At 48.5% G+C, this 17682-nt stretch overlaps 1 protein-coding gene across 7 annotated transcripts in view; it reads right to left on the reverse strand.

The window, feature by feature from the left end:
- Nucleotides 1-17682, reverse strand: part of ARHGAP23 (Rho GTPase activating protein 23) — a 125386-nt gene that overhangs the window by 45599 nt on the left and 62105 nt on the right. For 4 of the 7 annotated variants that reach the window (XM_051994673.1, XM_051994672.1, XM_051994671.1 and 1 more), the window contains 13 exons: nucleotides 16919-16943; nucleotides 14735-14830; nucleotides 14205-14283; nucleotides 13439-13493; nucleotides 9239-10400; nucleotides 8461-8616; nucleotides 8004-8115; nucleotides 7522-7579; nucleotides 6339-6476; nucleotides 2759-3058; nucleotides 1882-1943; nucleotides 907-1037; nucleotides 70-191 (listed from right to left, as the gene is read on the reverse strand). In XM_051994673.1, the coding sequence (XP_051850633.1) occupies nucleotides 70-191; nucleotides 907-1037; nucleotides 1882-1943; nucleotides 2759-3058; nucleotides 6339-6476; nucleotides 7522-7579; nucleotides 8004-8115; nucleotides 8461-8616; nucleotides 9239-10400; nucleotides 13439-13493; nucleotides 14205-14283; nucleotides 14735-14830; nucleotides 16919-16943 (2496 nt within the window). Of the gene's footprint in view, nucleotides 1-69; nucleotides 192-906; nucleotides 1038-1881; nucleotides 1944-2758; nucleotides 3059-6338; nucleotides 6477-7521; nucleotides 7580-8003; nucleotides 8116-8460; nucleotides 8617-9238; nucleotides 10401-11716; nucleotides 11781-11844; nucleotides 11932-13438; nucleotides 13494-14204; nucleotides 14284-14734; nucleotides 14854-16918; nucleotides 16944-17682 lie in introns of those variants that run through there. The other 3 variants (XM_051994674.1, XM_051994676.1, XM_051994675.1) reach the window with 3 other exon arrangements.

Raw genomic sequence — 17682 nt, forward strand, 5'->3', positions numbered from 1 at the left:
CCCAAATAACCACACACACTCTGAGAGACCCCTGGTCCCAGCCACTGCTCCTAAGTTCTTGGGCCCCACCTGGTTGTCTGCAGCGGGTTGACACTCTTCCAGACGAACCCCGAATGCCCTCGGAGAGGGCTTCTTGTTCTTTTTCATGATGTTGATGCCCCAGGGGGCTCTTGAAGTTGCAGCACTGTCATCTGAGGATGACAAGGTCCGGATGGGAAAAAAGAACACACAATGGTTACTTAGGAACATTGATCCACCAGGAGTCCAGACACAGACATAGAAGCATATACCTATCTATATGACAATCCCATATAGAAATATACATATTCAGAAAGAGACATAGATACAAAAAGACACAAGCCCACTGTCCTCAAGCAACCACCCCTGAAGTCCTCTCCCCCCCATCCCATGGTAGACTCTTCACTGTCCTCAAACAATCACCCCTGAAATCCTCTCCCCCCCATCCCATGGTAGACTCCCCACTGTCCTAAACCACCCCTGAAGTCTTCTCCCCCATCCCATGGTAGACTCCCCACTGTCCTCAAACAATCACCCCTGAAATCCTCTCCCCCCCATCCCATGGTAGACTCCCCACTGTCCTAAACCACCCCTGAAGTCTTCTCCCCCATCCCATGGTAGACTCCCCACTGTCCTCAAACAATCACCCCTGAAATCCTCTCCCCCCCATCCCATGGTAGACTCCCCACTGTCCTAAACCACCCCTGAAGTCTTCTCCCCCATCCCATGGTAGACTCTTCACTGTCCTCAAACAATCACCCCGAAGTCCTCTCCCCCCCCTCCCATGGTAGATTCCCCACTGTTCTAAACAACTATCCTTGAAGTCCTCTCTTCCCCATCCCATGCTAGGCTCCCCACTTCCTTCCTACATCTTTTCTAGTCTCCTACCTTTGGTCCCTGAAGGAAGATCCTGGGTCCGGGGAGATCGGGGAATATTCTGCTTCAGGAGCTCTGACTTGAGGCCCGCTATTACTCTGGAGCTCTTGGGAGAGGAGTCTGCTTTGGGGCCAGAGATATGGCTAGGAAAAAAATAAAGACAAACGATAGAGGGGTCTTCACTTGAAGGCTACTACCTCAGAACATTCCTATTCCTGAGCATGATGGACCCAACCCATGGGTGCTGCTCCCATCCATTCCAGGACATGGGCCAGGTTCTTTCCCAGCAGGCCCACAGTGCCCAGGACACACGCTCCCTTATCTTCTGCTTGTGGCCTCCATCAAAGTTGAAAGTATTCCCAGCATCTCCTAGTCCAACCCCATCTCGAAGAAGAAAGAGATATCCAGAGAGGACAAGTCACCAACCAATTCATGACAGACCCAAGTCTCTGGACACCTCAGTTCAGTACTCTTTCCACTGGGGCTGTAATAGTAAACTACCCCCCCACACACACAGTCTACTTTCTCTACTCATGGAAACAAAAAATATTAAAAATTGGAAGAATCTTGGAGGTCATCTAACTCAACTCTTTTATTCTACAAAGAAACTAAAACTTAAAGGGAGAATTGTAATCCCCAAGACCAAAGTGTTATATAAAACAGCAACCACTGTCATCATTTCTGTCCTAGAGCCATTTCCAGTTAGGATTGGAAGGGCATGGGGGAAAGACCAGAATTAACAATAATAGCTGTCATTTGCAGAATGCTCTATCTATATTGTCTCCTTTGATCTTTGCAAACATCCTAAGAGGTAGATGCTGTTACTATTATGCCCCATTCAAAAGAAACTGAAATCAATAAATTAAGAGATCTACCCAGGATCACAGAGCTAGGAAGTATCTGGGATGGGATTTTGAACTCAGACACCCCAGACTCCAAGTCCAGCGTTCTCCTACCCTACTGCAGGGAATGCCTGGTGATCTTTACCTTACTTTTCGGTACTCATTAAGCTTCTTGCTGATCAGAGCTTGATTGGCAAAGCCAGGGTCCTAGAGAGGGAGAACAAAGAGAAGAGGCAGAGAGGAGGAGGAGGGAGGATGGGAAGAAAGAGACAATATACCAAATATGAGTGTCCAGCGAAACAGCAGGCATCTCCCCCTGCCATTGCCCATTCCTGGAGCTTGCTCCAACCTCCCCATCTCTTTCCTGTTAAAAGGACTTATGTGCCCCAAAGAGAAAGGCTCCTACTACTTTCCTGTGGCACCTACATCTGTGATTGCTGGACACAACCCCTGGAGAAGAGGTCTACCCTTCTGCTCTACGTTGTCTCCTTGGAAATGAGCATCTTAAGGCAGACCTCATTTTATAGTGAGCCAAGGGGAAAAAACAAGCCCACTCTTCTCAGAGATGTTGTAAGGAGGTCAAATGGCAAGATAACAGGAAGTGCCCACAAAGCCAGGAAGTGTTGGTGAGTTAGAGCCCAAGCTCACAAAGCCCAATTCTAAGGGCACTGGTCTCTCCTCCCGGGCAACCGAAAGGAACTCAGTTTACATTAACAGTTCAGGGCTGCTCCTAAACAGACCAAGGACAGGTATAGAGATAGTTACTATGCTGCTTCCAATCTCTTTCCGAGGTCATATTGTCCATCCTTGTCTCTCTAGGTCAGTCCCCCAGATAGGTAACCTGAGCCAGCTCTGCCTTTGGGGGCTTATTGGGGGAAAAGAGAATCTCATTCTCTAAGATCCCCGGAGAAGGAACATCCTCAGAGCGATGAGATGGGCACAGATGGGAGTGGGAAATTTCCTAATGGCTTAAGAGAGGTAAGGGGGGAGAGGGTTATGGTGGGAGGCCCCCTGGCCCTCACCTCGCCCTCAGCCCTGCTGTTTTCCCGGATCGCTCTGATCCAGCCCAGCATATCATCACGGTCCTCAGCCTGAAAGAGATATTCACAGAAGTCAGCGGTGGTGAGCCGGAACACGTGCCTCCTCTTGGTCTCGCTGTAGGAGATGTCCACCAGGCACGAGCTGATGCAGACGGGCGCCGTCTCCTCCTCACCTGCGCCCGCCGCCGTACCAGCCTCTCGCCGCTCCTTGCCCAGGGAGAGTGAGTGTGCCCGGAGCGCAGCATAGACACGTTTCCATTGGCGCAGGCCACCACCCACTTTCTGCAGAAGATACACAGAGGGGAGGGGGAAGAGAAGAGGGGTGAAAACCTGAACTCACAACTCTCCCCCTCTTCCCAGCACTCCTTCAGCCCTCCCAGACCCTATCCCCAATGGCGGGAGGGGTCGGCTGCTTTCCAGGGGACCCTATTCATCTGAGATATTGTCACTCAGCTAGGGCCTCTGAAAATGGGGAGCGATGGAAGTAAGGCGGCAGAGAACTGGGTTATAGATAGGCTCGCCACCTTCTTCCAGATGGCTCCTTATTCAACTCCTATTAATCTACCCACAAGATCATGGTTTTAGAGCTGGAAGGGACCCCAGAGGTTATCTAGCCCAGCCCCTCATGTTTCAGATGAAGAAATTTCAGCCCAAGTGACCGACCCAAAGTCACTCAGGGAATAAGAGGCAAAGCAGAATTTGAACTCTATAGCCAGTACTCTTTCTCCCTACCTTCTTCTGCTCCTAAATCAAGCCTTTGTGTCTCTTCTCTTCATAGTTTTTGTCTTATCTTCTTCTTGAAGGGACCCAATACCTTCATTTTCAGAGCCCCCCTTTCAAATGCATAGGATCATGGGCTTAGAAATTTAGAAGAGAACTCAGAAATTATCAAGTCCAATCTGCACTTTTTAATGGCTGAGGAAGCCGAAGTTCAGAGAGGGAAAGTGAGTAACTTGTCCAAAATCACACAAACAAGTAGCAGAAGTCACCTGACTCCAGACCAAACCAGTACTCTCCACTGTACCACCTGCCTCTCCAATTCAGCAATGATCTAATCTACAGTAGTGGATTCCCTAAAGAGGAAGGGAACTGATATATTTTATCATCTTAGACTTCCCAAAGGGAAAAGCTCTAAGAGTTCTTTCCCCTAAGTGATTAGCAAAAGGGGGACTGACCACAGGGTTGGAAAATATCCCCTTCCTGACCCCAAGAGGCATGTCTTCATTTTGTTCAATATCATAACATGATTTGCTCCAGTTCAGCAGATTATATGTGGAGAATAGAAATCAGAGGGATTCTCTGTGCAATCACAAAATATTCTGAGTTATCCTTTGGAGGCTTAATTTCCTTTTACATCCAATCTATGGAAAGGAGAGAGATCTGCAGTTGATTTACAAAATGGGACTCAACAGGAAGGACAACATAGAAAGTGTCATTCAAAAAGGGGTAATATATGACAGTGAATAAAAATGCTTGGTTGATATCAGAAAGTCTTTGGGTTTAAATCTCACCTCTGACACTTACTAACTGTATGACCATGAGAAATTATCTCCCTGAGCCTCAGTTTGATCATCTATAAAACACTGAATTGTTGCTCTGAGATTCAAATGAGTAAGTCAAGGGTTCTGAACCTTTAGCCATGGACCACTGGTGAAGCCTATGGGTCTCTTCTCAAAAGAATGTTTATAAAAGCATAAAATAAAATGATGGGATTACAAAGAAAACTAATTATAGTGAAATAAAAATTCAACTTATTTCCTATTCAAACTCCTGGGGGGGGGGGGTAGTTGTCGGTAGGTTCCAGATTAAGAGCCCCCTATTGAAGGTGAAGTGTGTGGGAAATTTTGAAGCTAAATGTCAGTTATCATTAATATTTAATGACTTTCAAAATCCCAAAAAAGCAGAACTAAACCAAAACCAGACTTGGACTTCTCCCAAAACTCACCAAAACAAACAAACAAACAAAAAACCCTTCCCCATTCCTGCATTCCTCCAATCTCTACCCATGTTTGGTTAATTTGAGAAAAGGGGCTCTCACTCACCTAACCAAGATGAGTAAATGAGATAATTACAAGGTGTGTAAAAGAGAGCAGTAGGCATTTATGGGGCTGGAACTGGGAGTGTCCCGATTGCCTAAAATGTAGATTGGATTATCCAGAGGATGAATAATTTAGGCTCCCTGACTCTCCTTAAAATCCCAATCTGGTGTTTTTTTCCCCTCTTTTTATCAACCTCCGATAATAGGCAAGGCATATTTGAAGAAGAAAGACAACCTAATAAGCAATTATAAGGGATGTTATAAGGGGACTAAAGTGAGGGTGAGGAGAAAGACCCTTTACCCTAAGAAATACTTCCTTTAAATATTTCCAGACTTCCTCCCAACCTCCCAGCATTTCTAAGAGTCTACAAATACCATAAATACACCCCATATCTTCTCCATAGCCAGCTCCCTTTCCTGAGTTCCAAGGTCCTCTTACCTCAATTCTCCAGGATCCTACCCCAATCCCCAGGGTTTAGAAGCATTCATAAGCATTAGTATATCTGGGAACCCCTCTATTCTCTACTCATATTTTACATTTGCACCTTTAATTGTTCTGAAGGGATTAGTTTGGGGCTAGAATCATCCCAGGAAGTCAGCTGAGAATCAGTGGGATCAACCCAGGAGTGTGCTAGAGCCAGATAGAAACAGCCCTCCAGAGATGATTGTTAAATTTTCAGTGTAAGCATTTACACCTCAGAAACAATTTATTATTTTATTAAGTGTCTAGTATTAAAGTAATGGGGAGGGGAATGTTAATAATGCAGATTAAATTAAAAATGTGTCACAAGGAAAATTTTCCCCTTAGCCCCGTTTATTTAAATATTTACTAGCATACCCCTGGATCAATGACATCATCTTTTTATCAACATGTAAAATGCATTCTATCCAACCTCCTTAGGATGATAGAATGTTAGTAAATATTTACCAGCATACCCCTGGATCAATGACATCATCTTTTTATCAACATGTAAAATGCATTCTATCCAACCTCCTTAGGATGATAGAATGTTAGAATCCTATTAGTCTTAGAACTGGAAGAGACTTTAGAGATCATCTTGTCCAAGTCCTACATCTTACAAAAGAAAAAAATATGGCCCCAATGGCAAGATAATTTGCTTAAAAGATCACCACCATATCTAGCATAATGGGGATTTGAACTGGAGGTATTACACACACACACACACACATACACACCCAATCAAGTTTGCCATTCTAGCTCTAGTTAAGAAGTTCCTTGATTTTGTTTTTGGTTCAGCACCTAGTACAGTGCCTAGGGCACTTAAAAATGCTTCCTGAGTTGAACTAGAATCTAACCTTGATCTCTAACCTCAATCTCATATTGCAATTTAAGATGTCTTCCTCTGGTTCCTAAGCTTCCTTCTGAAGAATCGTTCCCCATAAAAACTTGTTTTGAGATCTGTCCCTTCCCCCTGTTACTATTCCCCTGAGATAGGGGATTTTCAGTCAGACAAATGGTAACACACAGACTTATACCCCCACCCTTAACCCTCCCTCTCTTACCTTTCCCTTCTTGGTAAGGATCTGCTTAAAATATAACCAGCCTTCTCTTCTGATATCACTAAAAGTCATGTCTGAGAGGTCAGAGGTTGAATGCCTCTTGGAGGGAGCATCTTCTGATGTGCCCAAACTGTCCAGGGACTGTGATGAAAAGGGAAGGAGTAGGTCAGACAGGAGTCTACACCAACACCTCTTCAAATACCTCGGGTTTGGGGGTGGGGGTGGGGGCACTATGTCTGCTCTTCCTCTTCCTCTTGAATTTATTGTGAAATCTTGAGTACTTTATTTAACTTCTCTGAGTCTCCTGTATTGAGGTCATAAAGACGGTACACAGATGAGGGAGAGTTGCAAAGGATATGACCTCCCAAGATGTCATACTGTTAGGAAGCAAAAACTTGACTAAACCTTCAACTTCAGACTGGAAAGGATTAAATCAACAGAGGAAGTGATACTGTCAATAAGGAGTTAAGTAAACAAAGGAGCTAATAATGTCAATAAGGAGCTAAATAAACAAAGGAAAGGACACTATCACCAGGAGTTAGGTTAGCAGAGCAGGTAACAAGGTCAGCAAAGAGTTAAACAAAAGTCCATCAAGAAGAAAGTGAAAGCAGAAAATAACTGCTTTCCCTAACATCTATCATCAAGACCCTTAAAAAAAAATAGACCAAAGATAAGCCCATTTCTCCCAGTTGTATCTAATGTATATAAGAAGGGAGTAGAGTAGATTTCAGAAACATGTTACAGTGGGGAGATTGAGGCCCAGCAAAAGTAAGGTTATAGGTTACAGAGACTGACCAAGTGGGAAAGCTTGGGTCCAAAGCTCTTTTATCGATTCCTTTATCCCATCTCTTTTGGCCCTTCCCACCTGAGGGATCAGCTTACTCCATCACTTGTGACCTCTCCCACCTCCCTCAGCTTACTCCATCATTTGAGACCCTTCCCACCTCCCTCCACTTACTCCATCACTTGTGACCCTTCCCACCTCCCTCAGTTTACTCCATCACTTGTGACCTCTCCCACTTCCCTCAGCTTACTCCATCATTTGGGACCCTTCCCACCTCCCTCCACTTACTCCATCACTTGTGACCCTTCCCACCTCCCTCAGTTTACTCCATCACTTGTGACCTTTCCCACCTCCCTCGGTTTACTCCATCACTTGTGACCCTTCCCGTCTCCAGCAGCTTACCCCATCTGTGAAGAAGCTTCGCAGCATTCGAAGGCTGGGCACTCGATTAGGGAGTCGTCTGGAGAAAGAAGTACTGGCGTGTGAGGGAGGAAGAATGGGATAAGGGGAAGGCAAGTCTGACTTTTACCACCTACTTTTCTCTGGACTCCCAAAAGATTCAGGAGTTCTGTGAATAGAATACTGCCCTCCCATGGGGAGAGGAACCAGGTTCGGTGGGTCTCTGAACCAAGAGATCGCAGAGGTTACCTGAGATCTGCTTTGCTCATTCTACAAATAAGGAACTTAAGACCTAGAGAAGGGGGTGATCTGCTGATAGACCCAATGACTGCAAGGATTTGAAACCAAGGATTTAAATCCTTTGATTCCATATCCAGTACTCCGAAAGTGCCTCTGTCCTTGCCCTACCCAAGCAGTATAAGCAGCAGTGAGTACATGACTGGGCATGGGGTACAACTGAGGATGGGTAACCTTGGGTGACTTACCGGAGTATCCTGCCCTCCTCCCGGAAAGTGTTAAGGCCATCATCACATGACTTGGAACGCTCGGTGGTGATGGCCAGAAGGTAGGATGATCGTCGGCCGGCCTTGATGCTGCCTGTAATACCCATCCCCAGTAGATACATTTTGGGTTGGGGGCACATCTGAGGGCTCCCTCTTCCTCCCCTCCTTCTTGTTCCTCCCTCTTTCTCCCCCCAGGTAGCAGACTACCTCCCAGTGTTCCCACATCAGCATCTCTGATCTGGAGGTGAAAATGACCACCGAGCTCTACACCCAAGAAGGATGGAAAGCACCCGAGGGAGCAGTTGAAAACCAGACAATGGGTCCAAAAGAAATCAGATTGCAACTTTCATAGACATCAAGGAATAAAATCAATAAATCAAGTAGTGAGCAGACTAGGAAGTAAGCTTTGGGTACAACGAGGATAGGTACAGGTACTCACTGCAGTCTTGTGAGTAGTGGCGGCCAAGGGCAAAGGTGAAGGTTGGGGAGGATGGGCTGGTGCCCATCACAGGGGCAGAGTTCATGGCACTGGACACAACGGCTGAGGCTGGTACATGCTTGGCTTTTAGGTCAATGCTGGGGCTGGTAGGCTCATCTTCAGAAGGATAAAAGCAGGAAAAGTGGGAAAGGAGACCTTAGCCTAGCTCATCATGCACCCTTCCCTCCTGTCCCTCCTCAAGGGTGAAGTCTCTCCAAGTTGGTTCTCTCTGATGTCTCTGACATACCAGTTAGACATTATCTAATCCATCACATCTAAGGAATGGATCTCATCTCACTAGCTGTGTAGCTAGATGATGCAATGGATAGAGTGCGGAGCCTGGCACCTGGAACACCTGAATTCAAATCCAGCCTCAGACTTTACTGGGCAAATCTTTTATGTCTCAATTTCCTCATCTGTAAAATGAGGGTAATGATAGCACTTACCTCCCAGGGTTATTATGAGGATCAAGTGAAATAATAATTTTAAAGTGCTTTAGCAGCACTTGACACATAGTAAGCACTATAGAAATGTTAGTTGCTATCATCATCATCATCATTATCATCATCATCATGTCAGGCTGGAAGCTTCTCAAGGGCAAAAAATTTTTCTCTCCCTTCCTCTGGCTCATCTATCATCAGCAAGAACAAATCTCTGACTACTGAAGCTGGGGAAAAGGGAACAGGATGGAGAAGAATTTCCTCTTCTCCCATCCTGCCCCATAGCAGCCCCCACTCACCTATGAAGGGAATGGATGCCAGTGAGTCTTCAGCAGCTGCCAAGGGGGCCACCTTCCTGCTTGGATGTTCTCCTTGCCCGCTTGACTCAGGTTCTGAGGTCTCATCACCAAACCCAAAGTTCATCTGCCTCGGGGAAGGCTGCTGAGCCTTGCGCCCAGTGGGTGGTTTCTGTCGGAGAACCACCTCCTCCCTCCGCTCTTCGGGGGGCAGCTCTGGTGGCTGGGTGTTAGGCTCTGGCCGTGTAACCCTGAGTGGCTCTGAGGACTCAGCTGAATGTGGGGCAGATGGTTGGGGGAGATTGAAGGTAGGTAGCCCTCCAAAGGGAGAGTCCCGGAAAGAAAGGGCCTGAAGAAGACCAGTCCGGCGCTGAAAAGAGGGGCTATAACTTCGGTACCCAATGTAACCTGCATCATCCAAGCTGGGATGAGTGGGCTGAGCTGGGGGCTTCGGTCCTGGGGGGTCCTGGGGCAGGCAGGTCGGGGGTCGGGTTGGCGTACGTTGGGGCACCCACCCAGAGTGCTCAAACCGGGGAGACACCAGTGTCCCCGGCCCCAGTGCCTCAGCGGAGCGGACAAAGCGGCCTAGGTAGTCGTCGGATCGGGCTCGATGCCATCCCTCGTGCCCCAGATGACACAGGGTATCCTGGGAGGCAGAGCAGGGCCACGGTCGATGGGCCACAACATCTCCCAGCCGGTCCTGGGAGACACTTCGAGCGCGAGGGGGCATAACTGGGCACCGCCCCTCTCCACTCCTCCGAGGCACCTGATTCGACAGCCAGTGGGACAGTGCCTGCTGGCATTCCAGTTTGCTTGGGGGTGCCCGGACCCCAGGGTCCTGGAAGGCACGGGAAGTCCGAGGATCAGGAGCAAGGCGGGGAAAGGCACTAGGATTGGGGCGCGGCTGGCTCATCCCAAAAGAGGCGTTGTCTGGGTGGGGGCAGGACGATGGGGCCCGGTAGCCAGGCTCACTCCAGGGGGAAGGGCGCCAGTGGTCGGTGGGGGGTGCCGAGTGGGGCTCAGACACCATGGTGACCCGGGACGAGGCCCGGGGCTGTGACGCGTAGGTCTTTCGCGGGTAACAGAGTGGCGGTGGCTCTGGGATGCTCCGGGCTTCTCCAGAATATGGCTCGTTCCCTTTTAGGTAGGCATCCTGGGAATAAGCCTGAGGGGAGTGACAGGAAGAAGGGAAAGAGGTCAGCAAAGTCCAACTGGTCATTTGTCTAGGCAGAGCCGGCCTAGTGGAATCAGGAAGACCAGAGTCCAAATTCTGCTTCAGACAATTACTAGCTGGGTGATCATGGGCAAGTCATTTACCATCTCTGAGTCTCAATTTCCTCTTCTGTAAAACAAGGATAATAATAGCACCTAACCCCCAGGGCTCTTGTCAGGATCAAATGAAATAACACATGTAAAATATGTTGCAAGCCCTATATAAACGATGGTTATTATTTTTATTACAGAGATACGTGGAAGCTACTTTGGGGGAAGATGGAGATGGGTTGGGGGAGCAGGGGAGGGAAAGGAGAGGTCTGCTGCGTTCCAGGGAAGGAAGAAGTACAAATCCAATATGAAGTACTAGAAAACCAACATGGGGCCAATCATGTTTACCGTGTGGCTCTTTTCAGGCTTAAGCCAAAAGCTGTTGCTGGCAACCAAGAGCTCACATTTGCTCTGCCATCCTCTTCCCCCAGAAATAACCCTGCTCTGCTCCTCAGGATAATGGGGCCATACACACCCTTCTTAGAGAGCCTAAAGCCCCTTCAGAAATGCAACCTAGCTTCCAGAGGTAGAAAGAGGGGTTGGGGTGGGGAGGAGGACCTCAAGAAGCCCGGGATGGAGACCGGGAGGAGGAAGGGGCAGCTAGGGGAGAAAAGATTGTTCCTCTGGCTCCGGCAGGGAACCAAAAACCTCTGTCCTCTTACTGTTGGCGTAAATGATTCCTAGGATGGAGGGGAAGCGGGGAAGGAAAGAGGGAGGGAATGTGAAGTCTCCTGATCTCAGACTTTCCCATCTCCTGTTCTCTCGCAGCTCGCGCTCCGCTCCCGGGCCAGCATTGGCTGAGGGGCTTGGCAGGCCCGCCCCCCCTCTATTCTAACCCCCCCCCTTCTGGAATTTGGCTCCAAGACTGAGGCTGGCGCTGCATTGCTGAGCAGTGACAGAGCCGGCCCTCACCCGGCCAAAAAAGGAGGCGGCCCCAGGACGGAGGGACCCCGGCAGCCTCGGCCAGAAGCGGCCCGGGGGCTCCCGACCAGCTGCGGGCCTCTGGCCCCTCCCTAGCGGCCCATAAGGGACCTTTTCTAGGGAAATAATACCGTGGGGCGGTATAGCGGGGGTCGGGGGGGGGGGCGGCTACACACACACACACACACACACACACACACACACACTATCACAGCGAGACACTCCCTGAAGCGCACCAACAGACACCAACACACCCCTGGCAAACACACAAGGGCGCACACACAAACACACACATACCTCTGCTCCCGGCCATCCTGCCGGCTCCCCACATCACAGCATCCTGACCACGCCTCCTCTGCTCATCGCCTCCCCACTCCCAGATCCCCCTCCCTTCCCGGGTCCCCCTCGGCTCCGCCCTCACTAACCGGCTGAGGCCCGGCGCCCGCTCCTCAGTCTTCCCTCTCAGGCCCTGCTCTCCCTGGCCGGGCCCCCACCCTGGCTCTGAGACCGGGACGTGGGGGGAGGTAGCCGGGAGGGGGGGGGAGCGGAGGGGGGAGGGGGCTAGACAGTGTCGAGTGGTGGCGTCAGTGGCTGCTCGCGCCCTGATTGGTTGGCAGTATTGGCTCCCAACCACAGGAATGCTTGGGCCCCACCCTCCTGGGCCTGCCGGTGGTTGAAGAATTGGGGGGGGGGGGAGGTAAGAGGTGGGGGGTGGAAAGACAGAAGAGTGGCCAGCATCCAAATACTGACATCTGGTGCTCCCTGCCCACCCCTTCCGGGTGGGCACCAGGATCCTCCACACCATCCCTCATACTATGCAAGCTGGCTCCTCCCCTCACTATGCTTGGCACAAGGGGGAAGGTGCCACCCTGTAAAATGCCAATACTTCGCACAGTGCCCACCCCCACTCTCGCGAACTCGCCCCGGGACCCTATCCTCCGTGTTCCATCCTTCCTCACACTCTCTCCTCTCCTCTCCCCCCAAATCTGGGGCAACACTTTTGTTTCTCCTCCCGACCCAGAGCCCCACAAGATTAGGGAGGGGTGTCCTGGGAGGAGCTTGGATTCTGACTCCATGCTTCATGATTTGGGGTGAATCACTTAATCTCTCTGAGCCTTTATAAAAATAGGGAGACGAAGGCCGAAGCGGGAGAGCCACAACTGCTTCTAATCCCTCCTCTTTTCAAAAGCCTCCCCCCACTCCAAGGGCAAAGAGTTATCTAGGTCACTAGGAATCCTGTGATCATGATTATATGACTTTGAGTATGTTGAGGAAGCGGGAGAGCCACACTGCAGGACATATAAATTCCCCCCCAGAGCCGGGGACGGCCTCCATTGCTTTCTTCCCTCTCAGAGGGGCTTTAGCAGAAATCAGACTGACACTGTGCCCCGCGAGCATGAAGTTGGGGACTGAGCTGAGTTACCCATAAGACAGAAATAGATGAGCAGAAGGTTTTGTCGCCAGGCTTAGGCAAGCAGAGGGAAAAGCCTGACATCATGGACAACATTCCCCCTCACCCCTTTTACTGTTGGAGAGAGTCTTTGCCCCTGCCAGGATGAAGATCTGTGTGTGGACAAGGGAAGGACTGGAGAGGAGCATCTTGGATTGGTCTCCTGGAGAGTCTCACCCACTGGGGGAAGGTGGGACGGAGAAAAGGGGGCAAGGAAGGGTTCTTCACTAGGGAGGGGTCTGTGGAATGGCCAAAGGCCTTCTTGAATCTGGCCTTGTACCAGTATCTCCTAATGGAGGCTACCCAGGCAGACCTCTTCGTGGCTGCCCTCAATGAGACAATCAATACCTAGACCACCCCCTGGGAGACGCCCTGGTAGCGGGGGAGCTGGGCAGTCCTCAAGCAGCCCTCCCCCCCTGGGTTAACCCTTTCTTTCTTCACTCTCTTGCTGTGCTAATGGGAAAAAAGGAAAGACATTAAGAGGAGGGGCTAGATCTTGACATCTCAGCTATCTCATCTAGCCAGGCAATCTCCCTACCTAGAGAAAGGGTCAAGGAACAGGAACTCACCAGCTGGAGGATGTCCTCATCCTTGGGCATGATGGAGAGTTCCAAGGCATCATCACTGTAGAGGCAGGGGAAGGTGATCAGCCCATACCATTGGTTTCCACCTCTAAACACACACACACACACACACACACACACCAGGGCAAAGGGAGGGACGAAAAAGGCCTGTCTGGGAATACAGGATGCCCCAGATACTCAGGAGCGAGCCTCTTGCAAAATGCTCTAAGAACAAAACACTCCATCTCTTGGCTTCAGATATTTCCTCTGGCTGTCTCCCATGCCTGGAATGTTCTTCCTCCTCATCTCCATACACTGACTTCCCTGACTTTCTTTAAGCCCAACTACAATTTCATCTTCCACAAAGGACTTCTTAAATTTTTTCCACTCACAACCCCTTTTCACCCAAGAAATGCTTACAGGATCCCAGGTATATAGGTATAGCATAATTTTGTGACCCCTCCCACATTCAGCTATGAGACCCAATATGGGGTCATGCACCACAGTTTAAGAAGCTGAGTTCTACAGGAAGCCTTCTCAACCGCTCTTAATTCTAATACCTTCTTTCTGTTAATTATTTCCTATTTATAGCTTTCTCTGGATATATGGTTTGTTTGCTTTCTTCCTCATTAGTCTGTAAACCCCTTGAGCACAAGGACTGAGTGCTTAGCCCAGTGCCTGAGACGGTGGGCTAGTAAATAATGATTTGATTTGAGGGAGGGGAAGGCAGGGCTTAGATTTACTCAGGTTATGGAGGGAAGGGACTACTCACCTGTTCTGGATCAGTGCAATAACTTGTGAATAGGTCTTCCCGATGATGCTCTCCCCATTCACTTTCACCAGCCGGTCTCCTGATGATACAGGTCGGGGTAGGGAATGGGGGAGGGGGAGATGGCGAGACTAAGAATCTGACCTACATGAACTTCTTGGGTGTGGGGTTTAGGGAGACACACTCCATCCCTTGCTGGCAATCCCAATTGTCTCTCAGAACATGTTGTAGACTCTTTCATCTTGCTTCATTCCCCCATGAAAGATTCATTTGAGGGATGGGTAGCAAAACCTCTTCCTCAACAGGGGTCAAATCCAGGCCCCCTTGCTCTCCCTCATCCCAGGTCTCCCACCCTTGAAGTTAGGACTCCATTCTAACCAAACAAGGGGAAAATCATTATTTATTTGGTGTGGGAGCATATAGGAGCTGATTTCATCAAGTCCAGGAGATAGTCTCCTCAAGCATCATGAGCATTAGAGCAGGAGTAAGGCAGTTCCCAATTGAGAGAGCCTAGTGCACGGCACCTCACTCACCTGTCCGAAGCCCAGCTTGGTGGGCAGGGCCATCATCCTTCACATTCTTGACAAAGATGGTGTCCATGGGCTCCAGGTGGCTCCGGAGGGAGGGCCCTGGTAGGCAGTGGCCAGGTTAGCTGGGGGTTGGGGGCCGAGGGTCACACATACCCAGAGGTATACTTAGTAGAACACATACACACACAGTGACATGTAGCCACACACATAGAGAGAACACACGGGAACTCACAAAAATACGCAAGAGAACATACAAATACAGAGAGACACGAACACATATACAAGAACTATAGGTAGACACTAAAATGCAAAAATATTCAAAAGATTACAGGAGCAGAGATTTAGCAATCTAGTCCAAAGGTTTTTAACCTGGGATCTACAGAATCCTTCCCAAAGGAGTTGTAGATAGCTATCAGGAACATCTTTATTTCAATAGAATTGATTTCTTTTGTAATCCTAGGTATTTTATTTTATGTACTTAAAAACATAATTTGTGAGAAAGTGCCTCTAGGTTTCACCAGAACCAGAGGGATTCGATAACACAAAAAAAAATGAAGGACCTCTGATCTAGTCTAACCCACTTATTCTATAGATCGGGGGTGGCGAATTTCCAGGCTGCATAAGATCCAAAAAATCATTCTCTAAGATATTCATAGGTCCTGAGCTGAAAGCTAGGTACAACAATCTCTCACTGCTTGAAATTTATAGGTTGATCATTTTGTATGCCGGCAAATGATGTTATTAATATCCAAATGGCCCTTGGCAGAAAAAAAGGTTTCCCTCCCCCTGTAATAGGTGATAAATAAGCCTGGAGAGGTTAGTTTATTTGCCCAGATCACCCAGGTAGCAAGTGACAAGGAGAGGGATTCAAACCCAGTCTTCTAGTTTCCAATGCAGCCCTTATTCTATTGTACTATGGAGATGTGCACATTCCGGGCTAGGGATGGTGGTGGGTAATACAGGGAGACACAGAGACATAGGAACAGAAAGACATAAAACAGAAAGTCCCCCGATCCCAGCACTGGACTTTCCAAGGAGGCACTAGACCACCCCAATGTCCATTGAGGGAGGGAGACACAAATACGTGCACTGATACCTTCATGAGATCATCATTTCAGTCCCACCCCTTCTCAACCTCAAAATTTCCACCTAACTACCCGGAATCAATAAATTCAGTCTTTTCTTATGGAAAATCATAATCCATCTTCTGTACTTCCCCCTACTCCCACCAATACACATAGGATATTTGTGTCCCGAGGGCAGAACTAGGGATGAGTTTCCCCAGAATGGCTAGAGTGAATAGAAAGAGGAAATATAGCTTAACAAGTCCTCATCAATTGTATGAAGAGAATGTCAGTTTCTAAGATTTCTATCCCAATTTTGACCACCAGGGGTCAGGATGGGCAGCGACTTGGGGACAGAGAATCTTAAATTTCAATTTGCCACAGATTGACATGGCAAGTGACATTCCCATACTTGTAAAGGGGAAGAAGAGATGCTGTCGGCAAATGACAGAAACTGAAGATGCTAGCATCAGCCCATATTTAAAGGGAGATATCCCATAGCTGAGACCCATTCCTGATGGATGGATATGGCCCACAAAGAGAAATAGAGGAAGAGGAGAGAGAGGGAAGGGGGAGAGAGAGGGGGGAAAGTAGGAGAGAGAGACAGAGAGAGAAATAGAGATACAGAGACACACAGAGACAGAGGGAGAGAGAGAGAGACAGAGAGAGAGAGAGAGAGACCGAGACAGAAATAGAGAGAAAGACAGAGAGAGAAATAGAAACACAGAGTGAGACAGAGACAGAGAGACAGAGAGAGAGACAGAGACAGAGACAGAGATAGAAATAGAGACACTGAGAGAGACAGAGACAGAGACAGAGATAGAAATAGAGACACTGAGAGAGACAGAGACAGAGACAGAGAAATAGAGACACTGAGTGAGACAGAGACAGAGAGACAGAGAGACAGAGAGAGAAATAGAGACAGAGTGAGACAGAGACACACAGAAACAGAGAGACAGAGAGAAAGAGAAAGGAGGTGGATATGGCACAAAGACCAAGAGAGATAATAGAGATACTAGAGATGGAAGAAGATGAAGAAACTGAAATAACAAGAACTCAAGAAGTAGAGCCCAGTTCCCAATCTTAAACCCCTTCTTCAGTCCCAGACGGGATCTCTCCTTACCTCCTCGATTTCCATTCTCTTCCTCCTGCGGGAAGAGGAGAAAAAGATTGGGGTGAGTAGCTGAGACCCAACTGGGGAATTCCTACCATTTAAAGAGGAAGCATGCAGCTAAGTAATGCAGCCTATCCAGATTCCCTACTTCCTTCATTCGTGCTACTAGCTTGCTATTAGAACTAATCAGAAAATTAAGAGTGCAGTGGAGCAGCCTGGGAGGGGAGGGGTAGTAGTGTCAGAGATTACATCTCTGCTCCCCCTCCTCTATCCCAAGTTTCATCACCATGTGGCCTTTCTTTCAAGGAGCTCTCCGAGTGACAGGGAAACACAGTCTCATTTTGATGGGGAGTCAGGCACAGTCAGGATATAGTCGGAATCTCAGGTTCAGGGAGATGAGGGCAAATGAAGGGTACGGCATCAATTATGGAAGAGCACAGACTCATAGGGAGATGAGAGCCTGGGGACAGTGATCACAAAAGTTTCTCTAAAAGGGGATTTGAAATCTATTGTGCAAGGAGATAGGAAATAGACACCCTTGCTTGGGGAAATAGACCATGAAGAAATAAGAATAAACTGAGATGTAGAAAGGAGACCAGCAGAATCTATATTGGGGAATAGCAAATGATTAAGTTTATGAGACAGGGTCAGCGGCTGAGGGAGCGGCAGGGCTTGAAAGCACAGTAGCCGCATTTCTAACTACCTGATCAGGTAGTAATAATAAGGAGCCACCTCGGTTCTTGAGTCAGGAAGGGGCAATATGAAAACATGTT

The sequence above is a fragment of the Antechinus flavipes genome, chromosome 4 (genome assembly GCF_016432865.1).
Source record: "Antechinus flavipes isolate AdamAnt ecotype Samford, QLD, Australia chromosome 4, AdamAnt_v2, whole genome shotgun sequence".
Lineage (NCBI taxonomy): Eukaryota > Metazoa > Chordata > Mammalia > Dasyuromorphia > Dasyuridae > Antechinus > Antechinus flavipes.